This window comes from Musca vetustissima, unplaced genomic scaffold (assembly GCF_032173495.1).
Source record: "Musca vetustissima isolate MV318-11 ecotype Yass unplaced genomic scaffold, APGP_CSIRO_Mvet_v1 utg45649, whole genome shotgun sequence".
In the NCBI taxonomy this organism is placed as follows: domain Eukaryota; kingdom Metazoa; phylum Arthropoda; class Insecta; order Diptera; family Muscidae; genus Musca; species Musca vetustissima.
In genome coordinates this window covers 111,309-133,249 of record NW_026876730.1, presented here as the reverse complement: position 1 = coordinate 133,249, position 21,941 = coordinate 111,309, and the positions used below count along the sequence as shown (strand labels likewise).

At 34.4% G+C, this 21,941-nt stretch overlaps 1 protein-coding gene across 1 annotated transcript in view; it reads right to left on the bottom strand.

The window, feature by feature from the left end:
* Positions 1–986: 986 nt before the first annotated feature.
* Positions 987–21,941, bottom strand: part of LOC133321290 (rho guanine nucleotide exchange factor 25-like) — a 34,198-nt gene continuing 13,243 nt past the window's right edge. The window contains exons 4-8 of the mRNA XM_061530384.1: positions 4,978–5,064; positions 1,766–1,870; positions 1,559–1,693; positions 1,246–1,495; positions 987–1,176 (exon numbers count right to left, since the gene is read on the bottom strand). Coding sequence (XP_061386368.1) covers positions 998–1,176; positions 1,246–1,495; positions 1,559–1,693; positions 1,766–1,870; positions 4,978–5,064 — 756 coding nt within the window. The 3' untranslated portion in view covers positions 987–997. The remainder of the gene's footprint in view (positions 1,177–1,245; positions 1,496–1,558; positions 1,694–1,765; positions 1,871–4,977; positions 5,065–21,941) is intronic.

The window sequence follows — 21,941 nt, the reverse complement described above, 5'->3', positions numbered from 1 at the left end:
GGGACAGGACTTTAATGTGGATGCTATGCCAAAACATGGACCTATAGAACTGTTTTTGTTCAGAAGTTTTTCTTTTTTAAAACTTCATGTGAAACACATTAATGTGTCTAGGACCACAAAACCTTTCTATGGGGGCTATGTCAAAACACGGGCCTATATCAATGTTTCACATTGCAGTTAATACCTTCAAAATACCGAAAATGAGGTTTTTTCACAGATCATGAGGTTAGATCACACATTGAAAACTCTTTGCCAAGAGGTCTTTAATCCTCTGAAACCCCGAAATTTGCAAAGAATGGGACTCTAATAAGGATGGGCTAAGTCTGAACATGGTTCTTTATTGAATTGGACTAAAACCACGCGGCACAGAGCGTGGACCAAATGGTGAGCCACGGATATGGCTAAACCGTCCCTTATTCTGATACTTTTTGGGTCTTTGATGCAAATTATGCGATATTTGAAATGAAATGACAAATTAAAAAAACCCTCCGTAAGATGGATGTTAGAAACATGCGCAACCATCCCGATTAGTCCCAATAAAATATAATACACACTAAGAGCCTCAAGATATTAACCCTATTCGAAATTGTGCACTGATGCGCCTGACAACAAAGTACACTTCTTATCACCCTGCAAGTGTCGTTGTTTTCGATACTCTGTAGGTTAAAAAATAATTTTGAATTTTTATTATATAGAAAAGCTCCTGTAACATAAGGCCTTCGATTAGACACTGCTTAAATTCCGATGCTAACATCCCTGTCCACTGTAATGTAAGAAAAAAACTAAATCTCTGACAACAGCCATGGTTAACAAACCGTAAAAAATATAATCTTACACAAACACCTACCCTCCAATCAATTACCAAAATAACTCAATTTCTTCTAGTTGTTGTTGTTCTCCTTACACAATAAGTAGTATATTTAATTTCAAAATAATTTAATATAAATTTAAGACACATAAAAAAAGAAAAACTAAAAAATAATAAAAAAAACTCTTCTTAATACAAATAATGCCAAATTAACCAAATGGCAAAAACGGCACCCAATACCAAATCCATTGGTAGCGAGAATTTCCCCCGTTGGGATTCTTCGATGCGGGCATTTTCGAATATTTTACGGGCACAACGTAGCCATTGTGTTACCGATATGGCTTCGGGGGCAGAGAATTCATATTCCTCTTTAATGGAATTATCACGGGAACTTTTACCACTACCGCTACTACTACTGCCCGTGGATGGTGTCGGACTACCACCATTGGAGCCAGCTCCATGTGTAGATTTCATTAGGAGTGATACACTTTTTGAAGAATTCAATTTCAGTTCTATGCTACCCCAGGAGTAGTGATTGCGATAGGCAAGGCGACGTTTGCGTATCTCTACACAAAGTAAAAACTGATCGAAAAGGAATACTTTGGCTTTGAATTTTTTGCGTGATCGACAACTGTACGCTTCGAATTCGGTGGAGCGGCGGAAGGCACCAAAGTGGCCGATTGTGAGCTGTAAATAAAAAATATTAATTTACGAAAAATAAATTGAATGTATTTAACATTTTTCTCTTACCTCAGATGGCAATTCCTCTATGTTGAGAACTTCTTCGGATTGATTCACTACTTCAAGTAGCCGGCGCATGCGTGTCTCCAATTTACACACTGAAACCAATACTGGTTTACAATTTATACCACTTTTATAGAATTCCTGGAACAAGGGAGGATGAGTTGGAATTAGTAAACATTTAATTGAAAAGGTATGTGTGTGTGTTCTACTCACCGATATAAATTGTGATAGTAGTAGCGGATATCTAGTCAGTCTTTGTATGGGTTGTACCAGAAAACTATCAATGCCCAGCCGATCATTGATTTCATTTTGATAGTTCTGTAAAAGAAAATGAGAACAACAACAATCAAAAATCAATGTATAAAAGAAATTGAAAGTATCGGAGACGTCCCCCGTGTATAGATGACACTCAAAATGTCTTCAGGGTATGGAAGACCCTCAAACGGTTATTAATGTAATGATAACCTTCAGAAGGTCTTCTATTTAAAGAAGAGCCTTGCAAGGTTTTATACCTTAGAAGTATTTCTATGTAAAGAAGAGCTTCAGATGGTCTACAAACCCTCAAAAGATCTTATTTGTATGGGAGGCCGTCAGAAGTTGTTCTATGTATATACGGACCTCAGATATATGATACCATCAGAATGTCATCCATAATATGTTTCATATATAGCAAATTCGACATAGGGGTTCCCTTGTGCAAAAGGCCCACAGAACACCTTCTATGTTTGGAAGTCTTCTTCTCAGCGTTCTATGTATAGAATACCTCTTGCGGCGGATCTGACAAAAATCATGGGTGTAATCTATTCATTTTCAGTTTGGAAGTCTGAAGTAATATGCAATACCAACTTGCATACACTTCGGTTGAAAAATTAGCCTATGCCCTATGTTATATCCAAATGTTGACCACTATTGAAAAATATTCATCATCAATATGTCTTCTAGCGATAGAAGACCATCCGAATGACTCCCAGACATATTTCGATTTTATATATAAAGAAAATATACACAGGGTGTTCAGGGCAAGATATGTAGAAGACCCACAGAAGGCTTCTATACAGCGAAGAGAGCATAATCTGCAATTTCAACATATCTGTTGGAAATGAGGCTGCGACCCTCAAAATATATAAAATGAGGTCGGGGCCGTTATACATTACAGCCACATTAGCTGGAGAATGCAGCTGGGTTCTTTAAAAGATATTGACCTTTATAGAGGAGATTTGTCAAAATATGGACTTATATTGATATTTTTCTTATCCTTTTGACAATGACAACTAAAATTTACGGCCCTTTATATGGATGTGTAACCGAATTGAAACCTATATTGAAGATCTTGGACCTAGGAGTATGTAAATGCTCTAAGAACCGTAAATTCCATATTACGACCACGTTTTTTTAAAAACTGCGGCCAGAATGTTAAAAATATTTCAAATCGTGCAGATCTGTGGCCATTAATGTGATCTATTTTTAAAATGACAGGGGGTATTTTGTCCTCTTTAAACCCCAACTGCTAAATTACAGACTGTTTTATCCTCATAGAAACCCAAATACCAATTATGGACATTTCGTTTGTAAAATCTGTAGAACCGTTTAATATACCAAAATTAAACAGTCTCGTATATATTAATTACGTCTAGACAAAAACCCGTATAGAATTTTTTCCTTGATGCCAAATACCTAATTACAGGCACTACGGCTGAAAAATAGTTCTTGTACCTTCAAAATATTTGAAAAGGAGTGGGACTCTTATAAGGACCAGCTAAGTCTGAACATGTACCTATTTTGGAAATTTTCTTCCAGGGAATATTTTATCCTTGGACATACCTCATATGCCAAATTAGAACAACTTCGGCTGTAAAATGCACCTTTAACCTTCCAAGTACTTAAAATGGGGACTATGACAAAACTTGGACCTATATTGAAATTAGTTTGCCTTGAGTAATTTTATCCTCAAAAAACAGTAATGCGATCTTATAGCCAAGGTTTATCTTCTAAAGAGCTAAAATGTCTAATTACAGCCACCTAGGTTGAAATATACTGCTGGACTTTCAAAATATTTGAAAAGAAGTGGTGGGGGCTACATTTTAACATACGCTCGTATGCTGTGAATTTCGGGAGGTATTTTATATTATGACCACATCAATTTCAGTTATGTGAAATTATTAAAACATCTGTTGGAAAATGCGATTAAAACCCTTGAACTGGATGAAATGTTAATAATAATCTCCTTAGAATCCGAAGTTCCCAATTTCATTGAATACAGCTGTTAAGATCTTCGAAATACCAAAGTGGGCGGGGCTATGACCACAGATAGACAATTTATTTGTACTACACTTTGAGAATCCGAAATGTCACTTTGGTTGGAAATACTACTATAACCTCTCCCCCTATCGTGGGACTTTAAAAAAAAACGATGAGGTCAAGCATAACATTAACATTTTTCAGGAAGGAAAATGTGAATCATCTCAGGATCCTAAATGTAAACAGTGATTTCGTTTGAAAATTCGGTTCCGACCTCGTAAATAACTAACATTTGCCCAGCACGTATCTGGCGCTGTCAAAATATGATATGACATGAATCGATATGATAATATACTAGGAAACGATATTTTAACCTCTGAGTGCAATAGAGGTCGAATTACTGGTACATCTTATGGAAAATGGACCATAAACCTGTAAAATACCAACAATGGTATGGGTTTCGTTATATGGAACCATTTCCAAAAGTGAACTGATCTATTCCTTTTTTTCAAAAATCCAAACTGTCTTGAGATTTCAACAGCCAGATGGAAGTAGAAGACGCAGTGGTCAATGGAATTATCTTTTTATGCCCATAACCACATTGTGGTTCAATGTGGTGATGGGTGGAATGTTTGTAACATCCGGAAGGAAATGAGATGGACCCATGTTTTTTTTTTTGTGTTTGTCCGTCCGTTCATTTATATTTGTGAGCAAAGTGCAAATCGCAAGGACGAACCCTATTGAAATCGAAGAAAATCGGTTCAGATTATATATATCTTCCATGCTATGTCTTTGCTATCTACATATATACCATGGAATATTTCTGGATTTAATATAAATTTTTGTTATGGCAATGGAGTTAACTTCCGATTTTTCCAAATATAAACTTTAAATGATTAAATTTTTAATCTTCCCATTGATAGCCATGTTGGACCGAGAGAACTGTCCTGAAATGATAACGTTAACAAGTTGCTCTTTTAACAGTGATCTGTAGCATTAACAGCGCTGTGTTAAGATCACAGATGTATATACAACTTATCCCATCAAACATGATGCTGGAGTCAGTTTGTCAACCCTTTAACTGATTGATGTTGTTCCTCTAATCAGATATTTTCCTAAATAAATATGAAATTTATCTTCAAGGACATTGGAAACGCTAAAATAATGAACATTTATTTAATAATTACCTGAAACCATTCGCGATTATCCTTTCGTAATTGCATTGATGTCTGTTTATGCATCGTAAACGTCACATAACAATAAAATTGATTTTTCTGTAAAACAAAGAAGAGGATAACAGAAATATTAGTAAAATTATTATTATTATTTTTATAAAATATTATACTTTTATTTTACATCAATGTAGGAATTAAAAAAATAAAAATAATATTATAGAGACCCTACCTTAATATACAGTTTTTTTTTAAATTTATTATGGACATAATATCTCAGGCAATCGAGGAATTCAATTTAATGAATATGTGAATATATGTAGGACTCTATGGATATAAAACTTATTGAAGATACAAAGAGTAAAATAATCTCCTTCATTATTTATTGTTCTATTTATAAATAATAACCCCCTTATCCTTAATCTCCCATCCAACTTAATATTCACATCGATATTTCGAGAAATGTCCCTGAAATATTAGGCTTTATTAAAAAAACACCTTCATTGCCAAATATTGAAATTCATAAAACGTGTACTATTTTATTGTAGAAAAATCCATATGTCATTTAAGTTGTCATGTCATGGAACTATGCATAGCTGTCACAAAACAGGGCTCATCATAAATTTCATATATATATATATATATATATATGCAAAAATAAAAAAATATATTTAAATTTGTAAATATTTATTACTGAAACTTCAGACAATCAACAAAGCTTTAAAAATTCCAATCACATCGAAGAGGAGTGCTGCTGCTATTCACAAAAAAATCTGGGAAAATTTGTAAAACAAAAAAAAAATTAACACAATAACTATGAGTATCCGCCGAAGGCACACACACATAAGTAAATACATAATATTTATGAGTTTTGATTAAACTAACATTTCCCATACAAAGTAAAGATTACAAAAGAGAACAAGTAAAAATGGAGAGGAGAGGATCAAAGGCTGAAGAAAAACTTCAAAATAGCATGGGATGGGATTTTGTTTAGCTCGAAATCGAAATCTGATTATAATTCATTATGGTCTGAAGGTGACTATTTTAAATCCAATCTCCCTCATACCTGGATACCGGTACATAAATAATGTGTGTTCATACATGTATGCGTGATTACACATTAATCGAGTTAATTAAAAAACAGAATTTTAAAAAAATAAACACACAGACAAAAGCTTCATTGAAAAGCAACAATTTGCTTCATTATCTGTCCATAGGTATAAGAGAATACAATAGCCCCAACAATGGTCCCTCATGACTTTCCCATGTCAAATTTTCCCTTAGTCGCCAATATTCAGCAAAACGTAAAAAACATCATCACATGTTTATATTACATCATTGTTGGCATGGCGTTTTAAAATAAAAACGTTACAATTTTTACGTACGTTTTTTTTTGAAAAAATACAAATTTGAATTTGAAAGTCACTGCAAAATGTGTGTGTTTGTAAGTTTTGTGTGCCATAAATTTGCCCTCAACTAACTGTTGATGCCTGTGGAATTTCAATTACCCAGTAAACATAAAAAATGTTTGCATACGAATTTTGTTGTAACAAAATAAAAACACTAGGCAAATGATGACGATATTATCGTGGGAGTGTTTAACAATCAATTTGCCTTATTTTTCAGAGTTTTCAACCATTTTGGATTTTTTGATAATATTTACACGTGCAAAATTTAAACATTGCCGAGTACTCAAGGTGACACAATTAATGTTAAGGTGGTTACACTATCGGATTGCTAGCTAGTGACCTCAATTAAGTTCAGACTATATAAGTGGGATATTAGTTCAATATTATGGAAGGACTTCAGTTGGCCTAAGTAAACCCAACAGAGCAGTCGGAATTTTATAAATATAATGGAAATTTTGGTTCAAGATATTTAACAATTTGTTCAATAAATTCCAGCCACCAATATTGAATAGCTTTGTCAGCCAATAGATAAAAGTTTCCACGACAGAGGAGTCTGCGATCCGAAACTAGTCTTACTCGATCAATATGTGTTACCGCAGGCCGTTGTGTAAAGGCAGTATAGCTACTAAACAACTTAAACTTCTATAAGACATCTGCAAATAAAAGTGCTCCCAAACTTCTTCCGATCAAATTTTTTTTATTATTTTATATATTCCCCAAAATTGTTTCCTGGGTTATTCCCTTTATCAGTTATTCGTTATTATTCGTGCTGCAGGCAACAATGCATTCCATTTTACCATTTTTTTTTACATTTTCCATCATTATTACCGTAGTAGCTTAATACAGTTATATTATTGTCATAATGTCATTTTTTAAATAACACAAATACACATCTACACATATTTACAAATATAACCCAGTAGTTCGAGTAACTGGTTATGAACTGATTATTTTACTAATTACCTGTAACTACCACTAGTTACCTCTTCATGCCCTAGACTGGTGAATTTAACATGGGTATGTCATTGGGGAAGTCAATTGTCCCCTGCCTGCGTTACCAGTATACAGTCATTTCGGTAGTAAAAAATTGTTGTATATTTGACTAGTTACTTATGTATAGAAAATTCGATGTATAACAGTTTGAAAAATTACAATTTATTCTGTACAAAAATATTTGTTATAACATAGTATTGTATACATATATATTGTTTGATCCATCTGAAAGTCACTAGTTCACGATTCTTTTGTCGGCGGGGGCTTTGCAAATATGTCTCCCTGGCTAAATTGATTTATCTGAAAAAGACGATTAGACGATAGAAACAGTTGAAGTTAGAAGTCCTACATAAAGTTTTTATGTTATAGAAAACTTACCTATAGAAAATCAGCATTTCGTGATGCGTTGAGGACCTCTATGGAGCGACACCTCTTCGTGTATCGCTATTAAATGTTCACAGAAGGCATGTCAATACTCCTTTAGGAATATATTTAATTTGAAGAATCTGTTAATCTGTGGGGACTTCTGAAATCTGGAAATGAAGCCTGTAGAAGGATTACATTGGTATATATTGTGTTACAAAAAACTTACCTCCGATTTATCATCTGTATTTTATTTGAATATTGAAATTATATTTTTGCGGAAAACACATTTCTATTCGATTTTTGCTTTTAAAATTCCGAAAATTTCTAAAATGTCTAAACAAAATGACAAAACAATTGTTCTGTTTTGTTTTGTATTCATACTCGATTCATTACCCTTTGCATTACCAGTAACTACTGAATTGGAATGATATACCTAGACAACTTTTTCAATCGACAAATAAATCCAACAGTCAATTTTGTGTCCCTTTTTGGGGTATAAAGTAACTAGATCTCCAAGTAACTAGTTATATAACTATATATCAGCAGACAATTGATATTTTTTGAACAACTGGGAATTTACAACATTCCAGAACAAGTGAGGGAGAACACACATTATAACTGGGTGGGGTGAAACTCGTTGTGGACATATTACACGAATTTATTAAAAAAAATTTGTGTATTTTTAACACCAATATTAGCATAATTTGTAATTACTACCGAAGTAAGACATTACATATAGATATACATGTCTGTCTGAACATACATAGGTTGACAGAGTGTTTAATGGAAAATAATTTTAATATTTTTAACATTATTTATCAGCAATTATAATCGGGTCTGAATCGCCAAGTTTTAAAAAATTATAACTCACCCAACCAAAAAATGTATTTAAATGTATTTCAAAATTGTATTTTATTATCAAAATACGTCCTCTGTTAAGAATGTTCAAATTCTGTTCATTCATTTGGAGTGAAGATCACCCAGAAGCATTGCAAAACCTATCAATACCCCAAAAAAGTTCACAGATTGGTGCGGTTTATGGGCTAGTGGAATTATTGAACCGTACCTCTTCAAAGATGCTGCCAAAATTGGGTTAAGCGGATGAACTATTTTGAGATGCAGTCGTGATCAACATTTGCACGAAAAAATCTTCAAACATTTATTTAAATTATATGGACCGTCGAACTATCGATTAAATTTTTGTTTGCTCTTAACAAACCACCTTGTAAATGAATGTCCCAGTTTCTTTTGCGGAGACCCCAAAAGCGTGGAAGTTTTTTAATAATTTTTGGAGGACCAATAAAGGACCCGAAGACGTAATTTTTTTAAATCATTTTTTGAACACAATAAAGGCCCAATGGCGTGGATTTTTTAAATAATTTTTTGAACACCAATAAAGGCCCAAATGTGTGATTTTTTTCAATAAATTTCTGAGCACCAATAAATAATTTTTTGAACATCAGTAAATATCAGAAGGAGTGGATTTTTTAAATAGTTTTTGAGCACCAATTAATGCCCGAAGGCGTGGATTTTTCAAATAATTTTTTGAGCACCAATTAATGCCCGAAGGCGTGGATTTTTCAAATAATTTTTTGAGCACCAATAAAGGCCCGATTTTTATGCCCGAAGGCGTGGATTTTTCAAATAATTTTTTGAGCACCAATTAATGCCCGAAGGCGTGGATTTTTCAAACAATTTTTTGAGCACCAATTAATGCCCGAAGGCGTGGATTTTTCAAATAATTTTTTGAGCACCAATTAATGCCCGAAGGCGTGGATTTTTCAAATAATTTTTTGAGCACCAATTAATGCCCGAAGGCGTGGATTTTTCAAATAATTTTTTGAGCACCAATTAATGCCCGAAGGCGTGGATTTTTCAAATAATTTTTTGAGCACCAATTAATGCCCGAAGGCGTGGATTTTTCAAATAATTTTTTGAGCACCAATAAAGGCCCGATTTTTATGTTCAAAAGAATTTTATATAATTCTGAAAATAACCAAATCTCAAAAATGGCACCCAATTTTATATCCATTGGCAATGAGAATTTCCCCCCAATATGACTATTCACTTCGGATGATTTTGAATATTTGACGGCAACATTGTAGCAACTATGTTTCAGATATGGCTTCGGATATTTGACGGCAACATCGTAGCCACTGTATTTCATATACTTCTTGATGGTGTGGAATTGTGGAATACCCTACACAACTATGTTTTAAGGGTAGTTTATGCCCAAGAGTTTCCAACGCCAAAATATATTGGCCCTAGTCCCATATTTTAGTTACCGATCGCTATATCTGTACTATCATAACTGATCTGGATATGTATGTGTGCCCGTATGTTACTTATAATTTCAAATCAAAACACAGGACGCAGATAATATGGTCCAATTGGAACTAAATTTTGCATGCAGATTGGTTCTAGCCAAACATGAAACCTATTTATTATACCCTACGCAACTATGTTGTCGGGGTATTACAGTTTTTTGCATCCCCAAAAGTTTGTAAACACGATACAGGCTTCAGTTATGGACCAATCTTCACAAAATTTTGCATGTAGGATGGGTTCTGACCAATGAAGACCCCATCTTTGGTAAAGATCGGTTAATATTTAGGGGTGAAATGGACCAAAAACTTTGTTTTTGTCTGGTCGCTCCAGCGGCCGCAATTATGGCTCAAACATCGCGAGAAGGAGAAGGGAATCGGGCTAAAGAATCAACATTCCTGTTTTGATAAAAATCGGTCAATACTTAGCGGGTCAAATGGACCCTGACTTTTGTGTGAAAAATGGCAAATTTTATATTCTATGAAGTATATTTTTACTCCTGAAGGACATAGAACTCGAGAAGTTGAAAGTGTATCAAAGTGGAGTTGTTGACATTTAAATTGGTACCAATTATGTTGTTGTATGTACTAGTATGTGGGAGCTATGTGTTAATATACAGGGGTCTACATATTCTTATATTGATTAGCTTTACCATTACCACACTAGAGGCCGGAAATGTAGCGCGTATGGCTTGGAAACTTTGCATATGGTTCAAGGACGTCAGAATATAAGGTCCGGAAATTTTTAACACATTTTGAAGGCACTAAGTGGAACTAAACTACTTACCCTACATAGCTCTGTTTTCAGGGTAGTATAAATTTGTGTATCCCCAAGAGTTTGCAACGCCAGAATATATTGGTCCTAGTTCCATAGAATCGATGTGGATACGTATGTGTGCTCGTCTTTTCCTTACAATTTCTTATCTTATTTTGCATGTAGGTTGGTTCTGGCCGAAGATGAAACCTATTTATTTTTGTCTGTTTTCATGGTCGCTATAAGATATTTCCATATTATGGCCAATATGTTCACTTTGAGCAGACATGATCCGTATGTCAGGGTATGGAAGCCGGAATATTTATCTATAATATTGTGTAAATTCTATTGATGTTAAAGGACGGTTATGGTAAATACACAAACATTTGTAGAGTGGTCTACATATAACAATATGGTTTAATATGACCATTAGCACACACGGGAATGTGAATATAGTGAAGTTTTGCTAAGCTCCCAATTTAGCTCTTAGCTTTTCTTTAAATAATATATGTTTTTTCTCATTGTCTTCCAAAATACAATCTGCTGTTTTATGATATTGCCAAATCACATGTCTCAAGTCAACCCGCACTCTTAATTGACCTCAAAATAGAGGAGGGCATTGTCATCGTTGTCATAAATAAAACTTTATAATAATAACAACACAACTTTGTTATACGAGAATAATTTATTAATTTTAATTTTTGTTTATTCTACACATGGCTGGCTGGTTGGGCTCTATTCGAATATTCCTGAACGTGATAATTGTTAAAAAAAAGCGAAACTAAGTGACAAAGTACACACAACAGCTATCACAGCGATAATAGCTACAACAATCAAAACTAATAATAATAAAATTAAAATTATGACACTGATGACGTTGTACAATGTTATCTACACATCTTTGTTTTCTTTGAAGAGATTTTCGAAAAAATTCATTTTTTTTGAAAAATAATTTCTTACAGCCAAAAAAATTGGTTTGCCATTAAAAATAATTACCACCAAATATTGAAATTAATATTTATTTTTCTTATTACCAGCACTTAGCATAAAAAGAAATATAAAGAATATTTCTGTTTTTGGTTTCTTTAAAACGCCAGATACTTTTTTGTGAATTTGCTTTTTTCAAATATGGACTTAATGCTTTTTCCACTTTATATGGTTGTACAATATTATTACGTTCCATTACTAACCTAATAACATGGTCGTCTGCGTCTGGCATGGTGTGATTAGGGGGGCCATATCTTAATATTAAAGTTTGTTTTTTTATTACCGATATTGTTGTTGTTGCTGCTAGTGTTGTTGTTCTACAACAAATAGTACTACATCACTCTCAGTTTGTCATTTCAATTAGCGCCGTTCTTTTTTTACGATATTCGTTGTTCCCCCCATGTCTGACGTCATTTTTGTTTTGTGTGGCTCAGTCAAAGCCAAAGAAAAACCCTCAAAATTTCGAGATTGTATTTTTTTCATTTTTATCAACAGCAATTTGTTTAATGATCGGTTTTCATTAGCATTGTGTTGTAGTTGTTGTTTGTTTTGAAAACAGAAACCGGAATGCCATTCTGTTTTGCATTGAAATTAGTTTTTTTTTGTTTTGATAGGGAATGAAATGGATATCATTGATACATAGATTGGATTATATTAAGGGTTAAGAGAACTGAGGTCATTCGAAGTTTCCATACAATCCTCACATGCAATAAAAAACTAATTAAGAATTAATAACCAGTGTTGGATACTTAGACCCTTAGACTATAACATTTAATCTGTATTTTTGTACTCCGTGATACCCTTCATAACTTTAAACATATACAAGAAATTATCTTATGATCCGATATTCACGAAACTTAGTACACATCATTCTAGATTCAATTCAGCACGCCAAATTTCGTACAAATCGAAAGGTGTGTCGGGTCTGATGACAATATATATTGGAGCTTTATATAAATCTGAACCGATATTCACCAAATCGAATAATATATAGGGACTTTGGTGGACCATTTACATAAAATCGGACAAAAATATATATGGGAGCCATATCAAATTCTGAACCGATTTTTCGCAATTTCAAAGGGGGACGATATTGGCGATTTTTTTATACCTAGCCATAAGGCTAATGAGGGTATTTACTCCTTGATACGACAAAAATGTGCCTCATCGAAATGTTGGTTATAGGCAACATGTTTCTTTGGGTCAAATCAGTTTATACAGTTTGGATTCAGTTTACGCATGTCCATCCGTCTCTCTGTCCAGCCAGTTGGTGCGCACGTTAACTCTCGAAAGGATTTCGATTTCAACCAAACTTTTGATATCGTAATATTTCTCCCAATCTTAGTTCAAATTCGAAAATGGGGAATATTGTTTCACTCCGACGGGTACCTCCCCCACAAATGGTCAACAAGCAAATGGAATGTCCGATTTGAACCAAACTTTGCACAGCCTATTATCTTTACCAAGCCTAGATCAAGTCTGGTGGGACCCGTCGGCCCTCTCCTTCTGGTACCTCCCTCACAAAAGGGTCAATATTTTATAAACTTGTAAATTTAATTTGAAGCAGATTGATAAAAACATATGCCTCATATAAAGCGAATAATAAAATCTCCGCAAACCATAGGTTATATATAGGGTGTATATCTGTCGGCAACACTGACTGACACATTTTTACTTGTTTTACTGATAAATATTCGCATTTTCATCATTAGGTCAGTAATATATTTAGAAGCGCTCGTTTGAATTGTGTAAGTTTTCGAAATATGGACCCCTTATGGGGGAGTAGTAGAAGGATGGCATCATTCTTGATTTGGGCTTGAATGCTTGAACAGATTCGGTAATCTCCAAACACTTAATTAAATCCGTAAAAACAGTAAAATCTCAAAAAAAAGTAAGGTAAGTCCAAAAGTCGGACGGGGCCGACTATATGATACCCTTCACCACTATGGGTACATGCAAGACATGTTAATATCTACAATATCCTGTAGATATAGAAATTTCACATACATCAGTCGGGACTTAATTCAAAATTTTGCTTCAATCGGACCAATATTGGGAGTTTGGTGCACAATTTACTTTAAATCGGACGAAACTATATATGGGAGCTATATCTAAATCTGAACCGATTTCAACAAAACTTCGCATTCATCAATGACCTAATTTAGTACGCTGTGCTAAATTTTTAAATCGGACGATACTATATATGGGAGTTATATCTAAATCTGACCCGATTTCAACAAAACTTCGCATTCATTAATCATGACCTAATTTAGTACGCTGTGCAAAATTTTGTCTCAATCGGATAAATATTGGCAGTATGTTGATCCATTTACATAAAATCGGACGAAACTATAATAGCATATTTAGATATAAATCTGAACCGATTCCAACAAAATTTCTCATGCCTAATTCAGTACTCTGTGCAAAATGTTGCTTTAGTCGGACCACTATTGGGAGTTTGGTGCACTATTTACATTAAATCGAACAAAACTATACATCGGAGATATATCTAAATCGGAACCGATTTCAACAAACCTTGGCATATAACTATCTAGACCTAATTCAATACTCTGTGCAAAATTTTGTCTCAATCGGACCACAATTGGGAGTTTCATGCATCAATAAGTTAAAATGGGACGAAATATATATATATATATATGGGACCTATATCTAAATCTGAACCGATTTTCTCCAATAGGGTTCGTCCTTGGGCCAATTAAGTGACCTGTGCCAAATTTATAAGGGGACTACCCCTAGAAGGGGGCGAATATTAATAATTTTTGGGAGGGAGGTTTGTTACTATATACGACTACAAAAAAAAAACGGAATTACAAAGAATTTGGTTGAAAAACACGTTCAAGAACCCCAAAATACTGAAGGGGGGTACCCTTATATGGGGGCTACATTTATATATTTATAATTTTTAGTGGAGTAATTTGGTACACAATAAGAACCCAATGTACAAAATTTCAGAGAATTCAGTTATAAAAAGAGCCCAAGAATCCCAAAATACCGAAAACTGGGGGTACCCTTATATGGGGGCTACCCAAAAAAATTGACCTATATTTATAATTTTTAGTAGGGAGATTTGCAAACCAATAAGAACTCAAAGTACCAAAATACCGCAAAATTGGAGGTACCCTTATATGGGAGCTATCCGAAAATATGGACCCATATTTATAATTTCACGTGGAGAGATTTGCTACCTAATAAGAACTCAAAATACCAAATTTCAGCGAATTCAGTCAAACATATGCACAAAGACATAATACCCTGTACCAAAGTGCGGTGAAGGGTATAAAAATTGGACGGTACAGTTAAAAGTGAGGTACGTCTACATTAAGACCGATATAGCCAATATTCTAAATCTTAGAGTTTCAGTTCTTATATAAAGGTCGTCAATACGATCAGATCTCTGGCGAAGATATATCTTTGTAACAATAGTTTTCAGTAGCATTCTCCAAAGAATTACTTTATACTTATTATTTTAATTTTTTTTTAACGATCCAAATATTTGAAATGCTTGCCGTTTTTTTAACATTGACATCATTTTAAATAAAAAAATTCCAGGAAATTAAATTTTTAGTCGAAATTTTATCTGCTGAAATTTTCTACAATGGCAAACAAATTGGTGGATGTTTAAGTCATTTGACTTTTGTGCCGCAGACAGATAATAAATAATACACAAAATTGAGGATCATATTTAAAGCATGTTATGCGGCACAGTGGGAGCAATAAATACAAATATAAACATATTTTTATATAAATGCATTTGAAATTGGGATAACATAATTTAACAAATTTTAAATAATTTTGGAATCGTAGATAGATCCCACAAAAAATAATAAAAATAATTTCTCAATGTACACCGGAATTCGATACCATTAGTATCAATGAAGCAGTTTCTGTTAGGTATGGAATGTCTCATATAGCAGTATATAGTAATAGAAGGTATTGTATTGCTCCACTGTCAATTTAAAATACCTTTAATTTTCAATAACTTTTGCGGATTACCTTCAACGCTATTGTATTTCAGGTAATATTCCTTTGAGGGTGTTTGGATAAGCCAATTCGTTCTTGTTGTTTGCATGTATTGAAGTAGTCCGCGATGACTTCATGCAAGAGCTGTAGGAAGTATTTTAAAGATATAATGAACTCAATATTTTAATGATAAAGGAAGAATTTTATATGACATTCGATACTAACAAGTATTTATGGTCGAGCAGGAGATATTCTTTATAGACGAGCTGGACGGAGTCTATATAGACGAAATCTGAAGAGAGTCTTAATAGAGGAGAGGAGGGGGAGGGAGATTTTATAGAGCAGGAGCAGAAAGGAATATTTATAAACCAGCTGGAATGAGTCTTTATAAACCAGCTGAATGGAGTCTTTATAGACCGGTTGGAGGGGGTCTTTATAGACCGGCTGGAGGGAGCTTTTTTAGACTAGGTGGATGTAGTCGTCATAGACCAGCAGTCGTGGTTTTTTAAAGGAATAACTTTTCAAAGGACCATCCATACAAGGTGTGGACTTTTTTAAAGGAATCATTTTTCAAAGGACCACCCATACAAGGCGTGGATTTTTTTAATGGAATCATTTTTCAAAGGACCATACATCCATACAAGGCGTGGATTTTTTTAAAGGAATCCTTTTTCAAAGGACCATCCATACAAGGCGTGGATTTTTTAAAGGAATAATTGTTCAAAGGACCATCCATACAAGGCGTGGATTTTTTTAATGAATCATTTTTCAAAGGACCATTCATACAAGGCGTGGATTTTTAAAGGAATAATTTTCAAAAGACCATCCATACAAGGTGTGGATTTTTTTAAAGGACTAATTTTTCAAAGGACCATCCATACAAGGCGTGGATTTTTTAAAGGAATCATTTTTCAAAAGTCCATCCATAAAAGGCGTGGATTTTTTTAAAGGAATCATTTTTCAAAAGTCCACCCATAAAAGGCGTTGATTTTTAAAGGATCTTCCATACATGGCGCTGATTTTTAAAGGAATAATTTTCAAAGCGCCATCCATACTAGGCATGGATTAACGGTAGTTAGGCATTCAAAACGAGTCGAAGGCAGTCTTTACAGACTTCAAAGACAATGTGTAGGAAGTCTTTATGGACGAATTCGAATGTGTCTTTATACACGAGTTGTACGAGAGAGGTTCAAAACGAGCTAAAATGAGCCTTTATAGACGAGCTGATAGAAATTTTTATTCACGAGCTATATGTAGTCTCCAAAGTCAAACAGGAGGGACCTGAATTGGGTTTATATATATATATATATATATATATATAGAGTCTCTAGGGAGTCTTTATAGAACAGCTGGTAGTCTATGTAGAAAATCTCGAGAGATCTTGATTGAGGAACTGAATATTTGGAAATGTATACTTAGATTTAAACTCGTCCCTCCCTAATACACATATACCAAAAACAATTATCTGTATAAATATTTTGTTTTCACAACATACCCACCCTCATATCTTCACGTTTGATCTCAAAGCCAACAACGTAACCAAACGTCAACATGTCACAGAATAATACGTCGACACACAAACACGCACACACTGTTTGGGTGTGTGTTTTTTGTAGATTAATTTATAAAAATGACTATAAATTGCTTAAATTTGCCAAAACGAAAAAGAAACAAAACAAAAAATACAACAACACTCAAAAAAATATTTAAGAATGCCATTTATCAAAATTATAGCCTACCGGCAGCAAAAACGTCGGCGGCGACAGAGGCAACCACTAAACCAAAGAACACTTCAGGCATCAGCGTTCATTTGCCCCGACAATTGTTGTTAGCATAAGCAATTTTGTTTGAAATGTGCCATTGATATGAGTCATATGAAAAGAACGAAAGTGGCTGAAAGACAACAACAACAACAAAAAAAACCAAATCACAAACTTGGTCAAAAACGTATAGGCAACAACAACAGCCACAAATTGACGTTTCAAACATACACAACGTTTTTTTCTGGGAGAAAGAATAACAACTCGCATCAACAAATTGTTATTAATAAATCATTTGTTTAATAGTTGGTGTAAAACAAATAAAAGGGAAAAGTGGACTTTTAAGAATAAATAAATAAAAATTATGAAAACTATTTTGAAAAGTAAACAATTACAAAAAAAAAACAAAAAAAAAAATAACAAAAATATAATATATTTTAAAAAAGTAAATATTAAAAAAAAATTAAAAAAAAAAACTCCATTCTACACGAACTGAATGGAGTCTTTATAGACGAGCTGAAGCAGGGAGTCTTTATAGACGAGCTGAAGCAGGGAGTCTTTATAGACGAGCTGAAGCAGGGAGTCTTTATAGACGAGCTGAAGCAGGGAGTCTTTATAGACGAGCTGAAGCTGGGAGCTTTATAGACGAGCTGAAGCAGGGAGTCTTTATAGACGAGCTGAAGCTGGGAGTCTTTATAGACGAGCTGAAGCTGGGAGTCTTTATAGACGAGCTGAAGCTGGAAGTCTTTATAGACGAGCTGAAGCTGGGAGTCTTTATAGACGAGCTGAAGCTGGGAGTCTTTATAAACGAGCTGAAGCTGGGAGTCTTTATAGACGAGCTGAAGCTGGGAGTCTTTATAGACGAGCTGAAGCTGGGAGTCTTTATAGACGTGCTGAAGCTGGGAGTCTTTATAGAGGAGCTGAAGCTGGGAGTCTTTATAGACGAGCTGAAGCAGGGTGTCTTTATAGACGAGCTGAAGGAAGTATTTGAGACGAACTGAAGAGAGTATTTGAGACGAGATGAACTGACTGTATATAGACGAACTGCAAGGAGTCATTGTAGACGAGCTGAAGGGGGTCTCTACAGACGAGCCGAAGGGGGATTCTTCATAAAGTAAGGATTCTTCATAGACGAGCTGAAAGGGGAGCTGAACTGGAGCTGAAACAGGGTGTCTTTATTGACGAAATGGAGGCAATCTTTGTAAACGATCCTTTATAGGGAAGCTGAAGGGAGTCTTTATAGATAAACTGAAGGGAGCCTTGATAGACCAGCTGAAGGAAGTCTTTATGAAGTGGAATCTTTATAGACGACATAAAGCCAGAACTTTTGTATACAAATTAAATATAAATTTTTGACATAAAAAATCAAAAATTATTTGTTGTTATACCCTTCACCACACTGTGGTACAGGGTATTATGTCTTTGTGCATATGTTTGTAACAGGCAAAGGGAATCGAGATAGACCCATGGTTCCTTCTGAGAATATGCATAGACTCACTTTCTTAGTCGATTTACGCATGTCCGTCTGTCCGTCCGTCCATGTATATTTGTGAACAAAGTACAGGTCGCATTTATGATCCAATTTAAATGAAATTTGGCATATGTCACTTATTTGGCCCAAGGACGAACCCTATTGAAATTGGTTCAGCTTTAGATATAGCTCCCATGTATAATTTCGTCCGATTTTAGGTAAATGGTGCACCAAACTCCCAATATTTGTCCCATTGAGACAAAATTTTTCACAGAGTACTGTATTAGGCCCAGATTGATATATGCCAAATTTTGTTGGAATCGGTTCAGATTTAGATATAGCTCCCATATATAGTTTCATCCGATTTTATGTAAATGGAACACCAAACTTCCAATATGTGTCCGGTTGAGAAAACATTTTGCACAGAGTACTGAATTAGTTCTAGATTGATACATGCCGAGTTTTATTGAAATCGGTTCAGATTTAGATATAGCTCCCATATATATAATTTCGTCCGATTTTAGGTAAATGATGCACCAAACTCCCAATATTGGTTCGATTGAGACAAAATTTTGCACAGAGTTCTGAATTAGGTGCAGATTAATGGATATCAAGTTTTGTTGAAATTTTTTAGATTTAGATATAGCTTCCATATACAGTTTCGTCCTATTTTATGTAAATGGAGCACCAAAGAGTCAAATTTAGGCCGATTGGAACTTACTGAAGTAAGTCCAAATGTATGTAAGCGAAGTTTTGTTGTAATCTGTTTAGATTTAGATATAGCTTCCATATATAGTTTCCTCCGATTTTAGCTAAATGGTGTACCATACTTTAGAGGTTTGTCCGATTGAGACAAAATTTTGCACGGAGTACTGAATTAGGTCTTGGATATTGTGTCGAGAAAAATTTTGGATAGCGCACTGTGTTCATTTATATATAGAACTTTTGCATATTTTGCTCGATGATTGACATTCAATTTTTCATAAATTTCAGATTGGTACCCAAAGTGGTGAAGGGTATCATATAGTCGGCCCGTCCGACTTTTGAACTTTCCTTACTGTTTTTTTATGATTTATCACCCACTCCTTGAGACAAACGAACGAACCTCTGCCTAATTTGCTACACTCAATTAAATAATCCATTAATTCTTCCTCTTTAATTTTTTTAGCTTTTGTTTTCAAAATATGTCTAAAAAATTTGATGAATTTTTGGTCGCACCTTAAAAAAGCAACAATGCAAACAAACAAAAAACGAGAAATACACAAAATTACAAAAACCACATCGCGGAAAGGCATTGACTTTTTATATTAAGGTGTGATTTATTCTTGTCTAGCTAGCGAGACTTATGCGAATTGCTTTGATTGTTATTTGCTAGCTGTCAGTTGGTGTTGATAAATTGATTGTTAGCTGAAATTTATTTAAAACATCAAATGGCCTTAGTTCGGCATATAGGTCATGTGTAACTATTTGGCCTGAATATTTTTAAAATACGATTTGTTTTGAATTTTTAATTGGAAATTGGTATTTATTGTGGATAGTTGTTGATTGGAATTGTTTAATTGTACGCTTAATTTTTTTTCTACTTGGAAGTTGCCATAAAATTTCAATTATTGGATTTTAAGTGATATTAAACACCTGCAAGAATTTCAAAATATTGTTCATAGAAATCTAGTACACGGGTGAGTGAGGAAATAATAGGGAAAATGTTTGAAATTTGAATAACGTGACCATTGTATCAATCTTTTGTTAGGGGAATTCTTTCAGATTTTTTCCACAAAATATTTTTGAATAAAAACACTAATATTTGCGCATTTAAAATCTCTAATCAGTACGTTTATAGACCCTCCCTGCTTCAGATCGTCTATAGCGACTCGCTATAGACGTCTATAGAGACTCGCTTTAGCACGTCTATAAAGACTCCCTTCAGATCGTCTATAAAGACTCCCTTCAGGTCGTCTATAAAGACTCCCTTCAGGTCGTCTATAAAGACTCCCTTCAGGTCGTCTATAAAGACTCCCTTTAGCTCGTTTATTAAAGACTCCCTCTAGCTCGTCTATGAAAGACTCCCTCTAGCTCGTCTATGAAAGACTCCCTTTAGGCTGTCTATGAAAGACTCCCTTTAGCTCGTCTATAAAGACTCCCTTTAGCTCGTCTATAAAGACTCCCATCAGCTCGTCTATAAAGACTCCCATCAGCTCGTCTATAAAGACTCCCATCAGCTCGTCTATAAAGACTCCCATCAGCTCGTCTATAAAGACTCCCTTCAGCTCGTCTATAAAGACTCCCTTCAGCTCCATTTTCAATTCTGAATCATAAAGACCCCTGAATCAGCTTGCCTATAGAAACCCCTATTTCTGCTCGTCTACAGAGACTCCCTTCAGCTCGCCTATAAAGACTCCCTTTAGATCGTCGATAGAGACTTCCTTCAGCTCCATTTTCAATTCTGAATCACCTTCATCAAATAGTTCTGTATATAAATAAAATCAATTACCCATTAATGCTTACCATTGATATGTGTAACTAGAATGAATGACGTACCCCCATCGAACCCCATTTTTATTTACTTAAATAAATGCTAAGCTTACCCGCTGATCCCTATAATTCCCTAAACTCACATATAATGGCATTTCGTCATTTTCCTTTTTTTAGCTAAACACTCAACAGAAAGCGTCATTACCGTTTTATGACGATAATATTCCATACGCCCGTCAGTCCGACCAACCGACTGATAGCCATCCCCGATGATAACAGCTACAACAAACAGTAGATTCCCGTAATTTAGCGTGATAATATAATTAATATTCATTAGCTGATGTTCTCGAAGGCGATGACAATAGAAGCAGAAAATACAAAAATACTACACAAACACAATAAATGTCATTTTAATGATTTCTTAATAGAGAGAATTCAATTGTTCAGCCAGTGAGACCGATA